At 62.9% G+C, this 14,244-nt stretch overlaps 1 protein-coding gene across 1 annotated transcript in view; it reads left to right on the top strand.

Annotated features, from left to right (window-relative positions):
* The first annotated feature begins 860 nt into the window (after positions 1–860).
* LOC117001562 (piezo-type mechanosensitive ion channel component 1-like) overlaps positions 861–14,244 on the top strand; it is a 13,767-nt gene continuing 383 nt past the window's right edge. Inside the window, 29 exon segments of the mRNA XM_033069985.1 lie at positions 861–1,182; positions 2,995–3,090; positions 3,924–4,046; positions 4,294–4,336; positions 4,425–4,575; positions 5,326–5,464; positions 5,952–6,165; positions 6,320–6,488; positions 6,656–6,748; positions 6,828–6,900; positions 7,216–7,343; positions 7,431–7,682; positions 8,312–8,928; positions 9,060–9,239; positions 9,313–9,401; positions 9,883–10,040; positions 10,114–10,290; positions 10,391–10,516; positions 10,590–10,790; positions 10,873–11,077; positions 11,164–11,268; positions 11,716–11,869; positions 12,391–12,631; positions 12,726–13,047; positions 13,050–13,068; positions 13,144–13,233; positions 13,350–13,438; positions 13,616–13,687; positions 14,065–14,225. Of these exon segments, the coding sequence (XP_032925876.1) occupies positions 861–1,182; positions 2,995–3,090; positions 3,924–4,046; positions 4,294–4,336; positions 4,425–4,575; positions 5,326–5,464; positions 5,952–6,165; positions 6,320–6,488; positions 6,656–6,748; positions 6,828–6,900; positions 7,216–7,343; positions 7,431–7,682; positions 8,312–8,928; positions 9,060–9,239; positions 9,313–9,401; positions 9,883–10,040; positions 10,114–10,290; positions 10,391–10,516; positions 10,590–10,790; positions 10,873–11,077; positions 11,164–11,268; positions 11,716–11,869; positions 12,391–12,631; positions 12,726–13,047; positions 13,050–13,068; positions 13,144–13,233; positions 13,350–13,438; positions 13,616–13,687; positions 14,065–14,225 (4,809 nt within the window).

Here is a 14,244-nt window from a genome sequence, read left to right as displayed (position 1 = left end):
ATGCCATCTCCTCCTGGCTGTCCCCACTGTGCCACTGGTGCCCCCAATCCCCTCCCACGGGGAAATTCAATTAAGGCTGGCATGAGGGAACCCCGGCACAGCTCCCCAGTGCTGCAGTTTATCCTCCTGGCTCATTAATGTTAATATTTCACATGCTGGCCGTGGTGGTGATGAACTCCCAGCAGCCTGGGGGCTGATCCTGGGGCTGGGTGAGCAGGAATTGGGGCTCCAGTGCAGGATACCTGACTTGGGGGCCAAGGTGAGAGCTCAGAGAGGGACACCCCGGGGTGTCGTGGGCGTTGTGGGTGCTGCCCCCACCCAGCTGGCTGCTCGGAGGGCGGGTTTGCTCTCCCCACACGCCAAACTGGTTTTTCTCCCTGTGCCTGCGCTTTCCCCGCTGTCAGCACTGCAGGGAACCGGTTGTGTGGTGCAGGATGTGTGCAGCACCCACGCAGCGGGCACGGCACACCCCGCTGTCACCAGGTGCCAGGCTGTGTCCCCAGAACCGGGCTGTGTCCCCAGAACCAGGCTGTGTCCCCAAAACCAGGCTGGGTCCCCAGAACCGGGCTGCATCCCCAAAACCAGGCTGTGTCCCCAAAACCAGGCTGTCACCTCCTGCCCTCCCATCCTGGTTGAAGCCATCTGGGATCACTTTGGGAGATTCCCTGCTGATGCCCAAGGGGTGCAGGGTCAGCTGCCAGCCCGAGGAGCCCAGGGGTGCTGGTGGCACCAAAGGATGGGGTCACAGCTTGTGGGTACCCCCCAATCCGTGCTCTCACCGGGACTCCCAGCCATGCCACCGTGTCCCCTCGATGCCACCAGCGCCCAGGACGTGTCCATGGCAGGGCTGGGGGCTCACGATGGGGCTGGGTCACCCCAGGGTGGGCACTGGGGTGGGTGGCCAGTGCCAGGGCGATGCCAAGGGGCCCTGCCTGGCTCCCACGGAAGCCGCAGCAGCGTCTCGCCCCCGTGCCGGGAAGGCTCCTCTCGGCTGGAATATTTGCTCCATGAGATCATGGTTTGCCGAAACAGCCAGGAGCCCTCGGCAGCGGCTGCGGGAGGTGACGCGTCCCGGGGTCACCGCGGGGAGGTGGCTGCTGGTGACGGTGGTGCCGGTGTCCCCCACCCCTGCTCGGGGCCAGGCTGTGCTCTGCGGGTTTGGGGACACCTGGGGACCCCGCTGTGGGGTTGCAGTTGGTGTTAGCCCCAGCATGGGACGTGTCCTGGGCTCTCCCTCCTTCGGAGGGTGCCCTGCTGTCCCCAGGGGTTGTGCTGTGTCCCCTCCTGGCTGTGCTGTCCCTCTCCCCAGGATGTGCTGTCCCATTGGAACCATAAACACAGGAAGGGCTGTGCCGGGCTGTGGTGCTGAGCACGTCCCTGGCACCCAGCCGGGTCCCCCTCACCCCCAGTCCCACCCTGAAACCCCCCTGCTCACCCCCTTCCCTTGGGGTGCAAGGGGAGCAGCTCCCTGCCCTGGCTGTGCCCAGCACCAGCTCCTGCCCTGGCTGTGCCCAGCATCAGCTCCCTGCCCTGGCTGTGCCCAGCTCCATTTCCCTGCCCTGGCTGTGCCCAGCTCCATTTCCCTGCCCTGGCTGTGCCCAGCTCCAGCTCCCTGCCCTGGCTGTGCCCAGCTCCAGGTCCCTGCCCTGGCTGTGCCCAGCTCCATTTCCCTGCCCTGGCTGTGCCCAGCTCCAGCTCCATTTCCCTGCCCTGGCTGTGCCCAGCTCCAGCTCCTGCCCTGGCTGTGCCCAGCTCCAGCTCCAGCTCCCTGCCCTGGCTGTGCCCAACTCCCTGCCCTGGCTGTGCCCAGCTCCAGCTCCTGCTCCTGCCCTGGCTGTGCCCAGCTCCAGCTCCTGCCCTGGCTGTGCCCAGCTCCAGCTCCAGCTCCCTGCCCTGGCTGTGCCCAGCTCCAGCTCCCTGCCCTGGCTGTGCCCAGCTCCAGCTCCCTGCCCTGGCTGTGCCCAGCTCCAGCTCCCTGCCCTGGCTGTGCCCAGCTCCAGCTCCTGCCCTGGCTGTGCCCAGCTCCATTTCCCTGCCCTGGCTGTGCCCAGCTCCAGCTCCCTGCCCTGGCTGTGCCCAGCTCCAGCTCCCTGCCCTGGCTGTGCCCAGCTCCATTTCCCTGCCCTGGCTGTGCCCAGCTCCAGCTCCCTGCCCTGGCTGTGCCCAGCTCCCTGCCCTGGCTGTGCCCAGCTCCATTTCCCTGCCCTGGCTGTGCCCAGCTCCCTATCCTGCCCAGCTCCAGCTCCTGGGGCTGTCCCAGAGGGATCCCCATGGCTGGGGGACTGTCCTGGAGCAGGGCAGGGTGACAAAGCTCACTGCCCACTGCTGCTGGGGGTGTCCTGGTGCTGCTGCCCATCCTTGGGGCTGCCCTGTGGGTGCTGCCAGCTCCTGCCAGTGCATCTGCTGCTGTCTGTCACTCTCAGTGCAGTGACAGGAACGTGACAATAACACTGCATCCCCAGCTGCCCTGTCCCCGTCCCTGTCCCCATTCCTGTCCCCTGTCTGTCCCAGCAGGGTGCTGGCTCAGCCCAGCTCCTCCGGTAGTTTCGTGCCTCCAAACAAGCTGTAATTTAGATCTAAAAATAAGTGAGGGGGAAGGTGCTGAGCTGGTGGCACGCCCAGAGCAGGGCTGTGCTGGGGACAGGTGCTGTGCCAGCCCTGCTGGGCTCCCAGCCTGGCCCTGGGGGTCCCTGCAGTGCTCAGCCTGGTTTTGTGGGAATGATGTGGGAATGCAGCAGATTTTTGTCCTGGCTCTTCTTCCCCTGGTGTCCCCTTGTCCCCTTGTGGGTCACCAGGAGTGGCACAGCCTGAGGTCCTGCCTGTGTCCCTCTTTCTGACAGCACTTTTTTGGGGGGTTTGACCCTCTTGTCCTACCTGGCATCACCCCAGGACCACCTGGCATTTCAGGGTGCCTCTGTTGGGGATCCCCATGGTGCAGGGGGTACAGCTCCTTGTGCCACAGCCCTGTCACTAACCCTGTCCCTCTGTCCCCAGCCTGCCTTTTCCGCTACAATGTCCTGTCCCTGGTGTACCTGCTCTTCCTGCTGCTCCTGCCCTGGTTCCCGGGGCCCTCCCCACGATTCACCACAGGTAAGGGGCTCACCTGGGGCTGCAGGGGTGGGACAGGTGGGGACAAGGCAGCTGCCACCCCCCTCCTGCAGGCACCTTGCCTGTGGTTTCACCCTGGCTGGGCAGTGTGGCTCCTGTGGAGCCTCTCTCTGTTAATTATAGCCCAGCAGGGCTATGAATAGCCCTCCTGCTCCACTTTGGAGCCTTATTAACCAAAAACCTCAGGGCTGGGCTGTGTGGGCACACCACGAGCAGCCCCTCCACCCTGCCCAGGGCAGGTGCTCGTACCCCCCTGTGCCAGGCTTGGATCCCACCCCCACAGCTAAAAGCTAAAAGCTTTACCCTCTGAATATTTCATGGGCTCGCATGGCCCCAGCACTGCCCAGCTTGGTGTGGATTTACAGGAAAAAACAAGAACAGGGAAAGCTGCTGGCCCAGGGCCGCCCCCAGGCCGGCTCACAGCTGTGGTGGGCTCGCTGCCCACCCCACCCCCTGGCCAGGAAAACGGGCACAGGGCCCAGGAACCGGGTGGGATGGGGGCACGGCTGCAGCTGCTGGAAGGGCTGGGGGGGTCTGGGCTGGGGGGGATCCCTGGAGCTCTCCCATGGGTGTTCCAGCAGGGATTGGGGTGCTGGCTGCACCCCAGTGTGGTCCAGGAGGTGCTGCAGGGTTTGGCTCTCAGGTGCCCTGGGGCTGTGCTGGGTGAGCAGGGAGGGCAAAGCCCTGCTGGGATGCTGGCCCTGGGATCTCTGGGCACAGTGCCCCCTTCCCAGCTCCTCCTGAGGGTGCAGGGTCCCTGCTGGGGTTGCTGGTGTGCCTGGGGGGTGGGTGACAGCTTTGCCTGTGTCTCACAGGTCACACCACCCGCATCCTCAAGGCTCTGCTGGGGACCAGCATCCTCTTCCTCCTCGCCCACCTGGTGTTCCAGATATGCCTGTACACCCTGCCCGTCCTGGACCAGCTGCTGGGGCCCAGCTGTGAGTAGGGGGTGCCTGTGCCCACCCCCACCCACCCACCCACCCACAGCCCTGCCTGGGGCTGCACCCTCAGGCTGGTGACATGTGGGACCCATCCTGCTGCTGCTGCTGAGGCTCTGCAGGGTGCCAGCCACGTGCCAGCTCTGGGGACATGCTGTGCCATGTCAGGGTGTGTGCTGGGTGCCCAGGCTGGGAACCTTCTCCCCACCTGGGTCTGCCCCACTCAGTGCCCCCCTCCTTCCCACAGGCAGCACCTGGGAGGTCCTTGCTCGGCACATTGGGGTCACCAGGTAAGGGCACCCTGATCTGTGGGGCTGGGGGCTGGCAGTGGCTGGGGGATCACCCCTGAGCTCTCCCCTGCCCTGCTGTCCCCTCCAGGCTGGATTTGAGTGACATTCCCAACTCGGTGCGGCTGGTGGCACCCGACGTTGGCATCCTGCTGGTGTCATCTCTGTCCCTGTGCGTGTGTGGCCGCCTCAGCCCTGCCACCTCCAGAAGGAATCTCGAGTCCCTGGAGTCCTCTGAGTGGGTGAGAGCCACCCCCACTGCCGTGGGGACATCCCACCATGGGGACACCCTGCTAGGGTGTCCCTGTCCCTTCCCTGGGCACAGCCTGGGGCTTGGCATGGGGACATCCCCCAGTGTCAGGGACCCAGTTTGGGGCGGTTTTGGCCAGCTTGGAGGGCTTGGCCATTGTCACACAGCTTAGGGTGACTCAGCCGTGGAGGGGAGTGCCTGTGTTTGCTCTGGCATTGCCACAGGGATGGTGGCAAACAGGCGGGTCAGTGGGGTGGGCAGTTATGGGGTGCTGGATCCCAGCTCGAGCTCTGTGGGTGCTGTACCGTGCTGTGCCATGCTGTGCCATGCTGTGCCATGCTGTGCCGTGCCAGCCCCACCTGGCAGTGCCACCAGCTCACGGGGACACTGTGCTTGTGGCAGACACCCCCAGCCCCTCTTTGGGGACTCCCCCCCAGCCCAGGCTGCCGTGCCGGGCTGTAACCAGAGCAGTGGCCAGCCTGGATGCCTTTGCCGTGAGCCCGGGGCTGGAGGCAGCCTGGAAAAAAGCTCAGTGCTGGGAACCCGGGTCCCTGAGCCAAGGAAAACAGCCGCCCTTCGGAGGCGCTTCCCGGTGCTGACGAGATAAACACGGCCAGGTGCCGGGCACTGCGCCCACCTGGCCGGCCACCCCTGCCCTCCCCAGAGCAGGGAAACTGAGGCACGGCCGGGAGCTGCCCAGGATCAGCTCGTGGAGCTCACAGCAGCCTGGTTTTCCCGGCAGAGGGAAGGGAAGGACGCAGGGCGGCAGCGGCGCGCGGCCGGCAGGGACTCGCGGCTCAGGAAGCGGCTGAGGGACAAGGCTCACTCGCTGCTCTGGGAGGCTGGCAAGGCCCTGGCCATCCTGCTGCTGGCCTTGGCAGGTGGGCTCGGGATGTGGGAGGCACGGGAGGGTGCTTGGTCCGAAGTGGGGGTGCTCAATCCGGGCTGGTTTGGTTTGAGGGGATGCTTGGTCCATGGCAGGAGAATTTTCCATCCAAGGGGGAAAGGTCAGTGCATGGAGGGAGGGTGCTTGGTCCAGAGGGGAAAACAGGCTGAGGAGAAGGTTTAAGGTGGGAGAGTGTTCAATCCAAGGGAGAAATCTCACTCCAAGGGTCAAATACTTGATGTATGGAGGAAGAGATGCTTGGTCTGGGAGGGAGGGGATGCTCATTCCAAGCAGGAGCAGTGCGTGGTCTGAGGATGCATTTAGAGTCCAGGAGGAAGGAGATGCTTGGTCCAAGATGGAAAACTCGGTCCAAGGGGAAGGGATGCTTGCTCTGAGGAGGAATGCTGGCTGCACTGTGATGCTGCTCAGTCCAGGGGGCTGCTGGGCTGTGCACTGACCTCTCCCGGGGCTCTGCTCCCCAGGGATCACCCTGCCCTCCGCCTCCTCCTCCGTCTACTTCCTGCTCTTCGTGGGGCTGTGCACGTGGTGGGCCTGTCACCTCCCTGGCGGCCACCGAGCCTTCAATGTCCTCTGCGTGCTCGTGGGCATCTACAGCGCCTGCCACCTGCTGTGCCTCTATGCCTACCAGACCCCCTTCGTCCAGGGGCTCTTCCCACCCCCCACCCTCTGGGCACGGTGAGTCTGGGGGGTGGGAGCTGTGCTTGGTGCCCCTGGGGTGTGGGGTGAGCTGTCCTGTCGGGGAGGGCAGCCTGAGCATCCCTGTGGTGCCAGCACAGGGCTGCTGCTCCTGGCTTTGGGGGGGTTAATGCCACCCCCTCTGTCCCCACAGGATGTTTGGCTTCAATGACATCATCCTGTACTACAACTGCTCGCAGCCCAACACCCTGGTCCTCAACACCAGCATCTACTGGCCTGTCTATGCCAACCCTGGCATCCTGCTGCTGCTCTACTACGCCATGGCCACGCTGGTGAAGCTGCGGCTGCGGATGGATGTCAAGGTGAGGGCTGCAGGACAGAGCCACACCCCATGGTGACAGTGGTGACAACCGTGTGTGCTGGCCCAGCCCTGCTGCAGGGGGAGGTGGGGAGGTGTGGTGCCCACCTTGGCAGGGTCTGGGGCACGTTCCTGCAGTGGGTGCCCTGAGCTGGCTCCTGCCCCTCGCAGAGACCCGTGACACCGGCACAGCCGTCCCCAACGGACCTGGTGGAGCTGGAGAGTTGGCCCAGGGACACTGAGCAGGTGACTGAGGACACCAAGGTGGGTTTGGGGGGGCTGTGTAGGGAATGGGTGTGGGATGGGGGTGCCAGGGTGGGCTCTGAGCCCTCTCTGCCCTCAGCCCATGCTGTCCTCCAACGCCGGGATGTCGAGCAGCAGCGGCGAGAACTGCACCGTGCACATCCTGAACCCATGTGAGCCTGACCCCAGCCCCTGCCCAAACCCTGCCTGCATCCCTGGGGTGTCTCACCTCCCTCTCCCCAAACCCTGCATCCCTGGGGTGTCTCACCTCCCTCTCCCCAAACTGTACCTGCATCCCTGGGGTGTCTCCCTCCCTTTTCCCAAACCCTCCATCCCTGGGGTGTCTCACCTCCCTCTCCCCAAACCCTGCACCCTGGGGTGTCTCACCTCCCTCTCCCCAAACCCTCCATCCCTGGGGTGTCTCACCTCCCTCTCCCCAAACTCTGCATCCCTGGGGTGTCTCACCTCCCTCTCCCCACACCCTGCAGCCCGGAGCCGCCTGACAGTGCCCCTGCCCATGCCAGGCAGGAGGCACCCGGCAGCCTGGCTGCCCCTGCACACCCTGGGCCACGTCCTCATGAAGCAGAGCTACGTGGTCGCCCTCGTTGCCATGATGGTGAGGAGCTGGGAGGGGACACAGACACTGATGGGGGGACACAGACATGTTGGGGACACCTCCTGGGCTCACCCTCTGTGCCCCCAGGTGTGGAGCATCATCTACCACAGCTGGCTGACCTTCGTGCTGCTGGTGTGGGCGTGCCTGATCTGGACGGTGCGGAGCCGGCGGCACTGTGCCATGCTCTGCTCGCCCCTGCTGGTGCTCTATGGCATCAGCCTGTGCGTCCTGCAGTACGTGTGGGCCATGGAGGTGTCTGCAGAGCTGCCCAGCCCTCCAGGCCTGCAGCCCCTGGGGCTGGTGCACCCCATGTACCCCTGCATAACCCTGGGCTCCAAGGTAAGCATGGCACTGCACTGTTTCATTTATTTTTTTTTTTTAGAGTTGGGATAAAAAGCTTGAGAACCTTTTTTTCTTGTTTGGATTCAGATGTTTATTAATTTTTATTTATGTTATGTTTTTACAGACAGTGAGTTTTACAGTATTTTTAGCTAATAAGTTAAAAATGGAGATGTGTTTTGGGTTTTTTTTTAAAGGCCTTTCAAGGGCTGACTGTTTAATTAAGAAAAGCTACTTAAATTATTTTTACTTTAAACCTAATAACTAACTACTAGTTATGTAGGTTAACTACCTGCAATGCAGACTTTTTTATTTAATTGCAAAAGATTACTTAGACTCATGAAGAAGAAGGTGAAGAAGGACTAAGCTTCTGCTCTAAAACTTTCATTTTGTTATAGATATATTACTCCATCTTAAAACTTTAAATTCTGAGTTTTTTGCTGTGTGGTATTATACACTTCTAGTCAAACTACACATCACAATCTCAGTTCTATAATTTAATTTTGGAAGCCTTCTCCGTGGCCTCAGTGTTTTCCTGGGGGGTCAGTGCCTGTCTGCACAGAAATTCTCAGTTTCCAGGGTTTGTCCCAGCCCTGTCCCCTGTCCCTGCTCACTGCCTGTCCCCACAGCTGCTGTTCACCCTCACCTTCTGGATGCTGCTGCGCCAGTTCGTTAGCGAGAAGGTGCTGACCAGGAGCTCCCCGGCCACGCCGCTCACCGAGGTGTCCGTGGTGGACACAGGTGAGCTGCTGCCACCCCAGTGCCCCACACCCAGCACCCCACAGCTGTGGGGGCACACCCCAGTGCCCCTGCCCGGCTCCTGCAGCCCCTCCGTGCCCCACAGACACCGGGCAGATGCGGGATGTGCTGCAGAGCCTGGGGGAGGTGGTGAAGAATTTCTTCGCCAAGTTCTGGATCCTGGTGTGCGCCGCCAAGTTCATCGTGGTGACCTTCACCGGCCGCCTCGTCGTCTTCAAGATCGTCTACATGCTCCTGTTCCTGCTCTGCCTCATCCTGTTCCAGGTGGGGAGACTGGGGGGCTCCTGGGGGCCTGTGCCACCCCCAGGGTGGCCCTGCTGATGTCCCTGTCCCCGCAGGTGTACTACAGCCTGTGGCGCAAGGTGCTCAAGGGCTTCTGGTGGCTGGTGGTGGCCTACACCATGCTGGTGCTCATCATGAACTACACCTACCAGTTTGATGACTTCCCCATGTACTGGAAGAACCTGACGGGGCTCAATGATAGCCAGTGAGTGTCCCCTGCCTGCCATGGGGTCCCTGCTGGCACCAGGGCACGGCCAGGGCTGGGGGGTTGAGCCTCGGTACCTGGATGGGGTGGGATGGATGAGACCCTGTGCTGACCCTCCTCTCCCCATGCAGGCTGAGTGACTTGGGCCTGGAGCAGTTCACCATGTCCAGGCTCCTCACCAGCATCCTCACGACGGGTTTCTTCCTCCTGGCCTGCACCCTGCAGCTCCACTGCTTCCACGAGCCCTTCATGCACATCACTGACCTGGCGCAAGTCCACACCCCCCCTCCGGCCCCCTGCCACATCCCCAGGTGGGAGCCAGTGCTGGGTGACCCCCCTGCACCCCGAGCCTGCCATCCCTGCTCTGAGCCCCCCTTCCCACAGGTCTGAGGAGCTGCAGGGGAGCCGCCTGCTGCGGGATGCGGCCGCTGCCGAGACCGCCCAGTCCAGAGACTCCGACACCGAGTCCCTGGGTACGGGGCAGGGGTGGGGACAGGCTGGGATGGGGTGTCCTCCAAGCCAGGAGGGACTGGGAGGGTAGGGAGTGGGATTTGGGTGGATATCCAAGAGTGGGAGGGTATGGAGAGATGGATTGGGGCATCCTGGGAGCCTGGAAGAGACTTTCAGGGTGTGAGTGGAGTGTCCTTCAAATCTGGGAGGGAATGGGGATGGACTGGGGTGGCCTCTGAGAGGGAATGGGGATGGATTGGGGTGTCCTGAAAGCCAGGATGGGACCAGGATAGTGCAGGGGTTTATTGGAGTGGAAGAATACGAGGATGGATCAGGATGCCCTGTGAGCCAGGAAGAGGCTGGAGGTTGTGGGAAGGATTGGTTCTCCAGGTGGGGGAGTTGTGGAAAAGGGTTTTCTGAACAAGGAAGGACACTGGGGATGAGGTGGGGTGTCCTCAGAGCCAGCCAAGCTGCAGGGTGTCCATGAGGGTCCATGTCCCACAGAGTCCAACAAGTGGGGGCTGGTGCTGGAGCGGCTGGTGGTGCTGGGCCAGTCCTTCTCGGCCATGGTGACCCGCTGGGAGGTGTTCATGAGGCGCGTGCTGGAGCTCCACGTCGTCAAGATGGTGGCTCTCTACACGGTCTGGGTGGCCCTGGAGGAGGTACCTGGGGGGGGGTGCAGGATTGGGGGGCTCAGCTGGGCCCCCCCAGGTGCTGACACAACCCCCACCTCAGGTCTCGGTGATGAACTTCTTGCTGGTGCTGCTGTGGGCCTTGGCCATGCCCTACTGCCGCTTCCGCCACATGGCCTCGTGCCTCTCCACCATCTGGACCTGCATCATCATCGTCTGCAAGATGCTCTACCAGCTCAAGGTCGTGGACCCCGAGGAGTACTCCAGCAACTGCACCCAGGTGTGCCCAGCAGGGCTGGTTCTTGGGGGGCTCCCTGGCTGGAGGGGGGGTCTGGGGGGCCCAGGGGCACTGAGCCATCCCCTGGTGCTCCCCTTGGCAGCCCCTAGCCAACAGCACCAACCTGACCCCAGAGGAGCTGGCCAACTCCACGCTGTACCGTGACCTGGTGGACCCTGCCAACTGGTTCGGCGTCCGGAAGCACTACCCCACCTGGGACTACGTCAAGGTGGGCACGGGGGTGCTGTGGGCACTGCCTGGGGGGGGATCCTGAATCCTGACATGCCCTGCTGTCCCTGCAGAACCACCTGCAGGTGCTGCTGCTGCTGGTGTTCGAGGCCGTGGTGTACCGGCGCCAGCAGTACTACCGCAAGCAGCAGCAGCTGGTGGCCCCCGCCACCGAGACCATCTTCGAGGACATCTCCCGTGAGCACCTGGACCTGGGCCTCGTCAGCTGCGCCAAATACTTCATCAACTACTTCTACTACAAGTTTGGCTTGGAGGTGGGGGCGTGGGTGCCGTGGGGAGGGGCTGTGTGCTCACAGCGTGCCGGTGGCTGAGCCCCGCGCCCCGCTGCGCCCCCAGATCTGCTTCCTGATGATCGTGAACGTGATCGGGCAGAGGATGAACTTCCTGGTGATCCTGCACGGCTGCTGGCTCGTGGTGATGCTGACGCGGCGGCGGCGCGCGGCCATCGCCCGCCTCTGGCCCAAGTACTGCCTCTTCCTCGTCATCTTCTTCCTCTACCAGTACCTGCTGTGCCTGGGCATGCCCCCTGCTCTCTGCTTGGGTAAGGGGCACGCTCAGCCTTTCTGTGGGGCCTGGGAAGGGGCAGGGGGAGAGGCCTGGAGCTGACTGTGCCCCCTGCCCACCCAGACTATCCGTGGCGCTGGAGCAGCGCCATCCCCGTCAACTCGGCGCTCGTCAAGTGGCTCTACCTGCCCGACTTCTTCCAGGTTCCCAAATCCACCAACCTCATCAGTGAGTAGCCCTGTCCCCCTGCTCCAGCCCATGGCAGCCCCCTGCTCCCCCTGCTCCTCCTCTGTGCCCATGGGGTCACGCTATTCCTGCCCCTATCCCCCAAAACCTCTGATCCTTCCTGGCCATCCTGCCTCCAGGAGGGGGAAGGAAGGACAGGCAGGAGGGGTGGAGAGGAGGTAGAGCTTAAATCACACACACCCCACTGGAGAGGGAGTCCTGGCAAACCCCACCCCTTTTTGGGGGCACTGAATTATTTTCCCAACCCCTTTTGGGGGCATGGAGAGATGCACACTAGGTTAAAGAGGAAAGCCACACCTGGAGGAGGGAATTCATGAGCTCCCCATGCTGGACAGGAGTGACCTGGGCTGCCCCACACCCTGGGGAAGGGTTTTGGGGTGCCAGGGCTTTGGGGCAGGCTGTGGCCCGGGCTGAGCCGTGTTCCCTCAGATGATTTCATGCTGCTGCTGTGCGCGGCCCAGCAGTGGCGCGTGTTCGAGGCCGAGCGCTCCGAGCCGTGGCTGCAGGCGGCCGGGGACAACTCCGAGCGGCTGGACCGGGAGCAGGACCACCACAACCCCACCCCAAACTTCGTGTACTGCAAGTGGGTGCCCCCAGAATAGCCCCTCAGTTTGGGATGGGGTTGTGGGGTGGGATTCCCTGTGGGCAGTGAGTGGGGCGCTCCTCTGGGGTGGGGGAATGGACAGGGTGGGGTGAGACCCCTTGGGGTATGGACACAAAGGAATCCCACCCTTGGAATTCCAACCTTGGCATGCCAAAATTTGGGGTGTGGACAACATGGGTTCCCCCCTGGGATGGGAGCCTTTGGGATAGGGACAAGAGGAGATCCCACCCTTGGATGGGTGTGGGTAGGATGGGACCTGCTGGGCTGGGATCCCTAGAGTGGGCTTGGAACCCCTTTGGACATGACCCCGCTGATGGCTGGAGCAGGAGCACCCTGAGGCTCTTCTGGAAGGAGATGAGGTGGTCCAGGACACCCCTGGTGATGGTGCAGGACCCTCAGCTTTGTGCCATAAACTGGGACAAATCCCTTTGAGAGAGCTGGTGGGGGGACTGGCACCGTGCTGGGAAGGGACAAGACAAGACCCCTGCTCTGATCTGCAGGTCCTACCTGGACATGGCGAAGGTGGTGGTGTTCTACTACTTCTTCTGGGTGGTCCTCGTGGTGGTTTTCATCACTGGTGCCAACCGCATCAGCCTCTTTGGCCTGGGCTACGTGCTGGCCTGCTTCTACCTGCTGCTCTCGGGCACTGCCATCCTGCGCAAGCCCACCCGCGCCCGCCTGGCGCTCTGGGACTGCCTCATCCTCTACAACATCACCATCATCATCTCCAAAAAACATGCTGTCGGTGTGTGGTTGATTCGTGTGCCTCTGCTCAGGTCGCTCTGGGGCGTGCCTGGGCTGGTGACAAAGCCGTGTGTGCCCTCTCTGCCCGCAGCTCCTGTCCTGCGTCTTCGTGCAGCAGATGCAGAACAATTTCTGCTGGGTGATCCAGCTCTTCAGCCTCGTCTGCAACCGTCAAGGGCTACTACAAACCGTGAGTTGCTGCTCTGGAGGGCTCAGGGCTGCAGGTTTGGGCTGCTGCCTGACCTGCCTGCACCTCTGCCTGCCAGCCAAGACGACGCACAAGGACCACGACTGCACGCTGCCCGTGGAGGAGGCTGGCATCATATGGGACAGCATCTGCTTCTTCTTCCTGCTGCTCCAGCGCCGCATCTTCCTCAGCTCCTACTACTTGCACGTCATGTGGAACCTCCAGGCCTCTCCCTGCAGGCTTCCAGGTGGGATTGGGGTCCTGGGGGATCCCCATGGGTGCAGGGGGTGCCCCTGACCCTCCCCTGTCCCCTGTCCCCTAGGGGTGTGGCGCTGTTCAAGGCCAGCATCATGAAGAGCCTGAACTCGCACCGGCGAGCCGAGAAGAAGTCGCTGGACCAGCTGAAGCGGCAGTGAGTGGGTTTTGGGGGGCACTGGGACCTCTCTCCCTGAATTTTGGGGCACCCCTGTGTTTGGGGTACCCCTGGGAGCGTGGGGGAGTGGGCTCTGCAGCACCCTGTGCCTCCAGGATGGAGCGGATCCGAGCCAAGCAGCAGAAGTACCGCCAGGAGCGGCAGCCCCGCAGCACCGGCCCGGGGCAGGAAGGGGCCAGATCAGGTGAGAGCAGGAGGGTCCCTGCCCTGTCCCCAACCCTTTTCTGGACACACAGGTGGCACTGTGACCCATCACTGCCACCCACTGTGGTGACTCCTCCTGCCCTGAGTGCCCCCAGGCAGGGTGGGTGCCCTGAGTGTGGCCATGCTCAGCCCTGTTTGCCATTTTGCCATCCCACAGAGCCCGGTGACCCCACGGACCCGTCCCGGCAGAGGGAGCGCTGGTGGCAGCCGTGGTCAGACCATGCTGCAGGTACAGCCCTGGCACGGGGCCGTGATGGGGCACAGCCCCTCAGAGAGGTCCCCCCACCGGGGTGCTGGTGGCACTGCTTGGCCAAGGTGACACCCTGCATGTCCCCTGTCCCACAGAGCACTAACCATGGCTTCTCTGCTCCCCAGCACTAATGGGGTGTTGGACTGGGGGTGCCAGGCTGGGTTTGGGGTCACTGATGTTGGTCACCTCTGAGTGACACCGCTTTGGGGACGTGGCAGTCGAGTCGTTGGTTTTGATGTCCCCACGGGTGTCCTCGGTGCTGGGCAGAGCTCTGGGAGGTGGCAGCAGGGCCAGCCTGGGGTGTGACACCTCTGCCATGGCCCTGTTTGTGCTGTGACATCCTGTGCCCCCATCAGTGCTGCGTTCTGGGGAATATTTCCTCTTTGAGTCGGACAGTGAGGAGGAGGAGGAGGTGCAGGAGGAGCCAAAGCCAAAGAGGCCGAGCGCCTTCCAGGTGAGCAGGGCTGGGGGTCTGCACAGCAGCCACAGGGCTGGCAGTGTCCCCAGGGTGCTGATGGCCCCTGTCCCCCTCCAGC

The sequence above is a fragment of the Catharus ustulatus genome, chromosome 11, assembly GCF_009819885.2.
Source record: "Catharus ustulatus isolate bCatUst1 chromosome 11, bCatUst1.pri.v2, whole genome shotgun sequence".
In the NCBI taxonomy this organism is placed as follows: Eukaryota; Metazoa; Chordata; class Aves; order Passeriformes; family Turdidae; genus Catharus; species Catharus ustulatus.
This window is presented reverse-complemented; position numbering and strand designations above follow the sequence as displayed.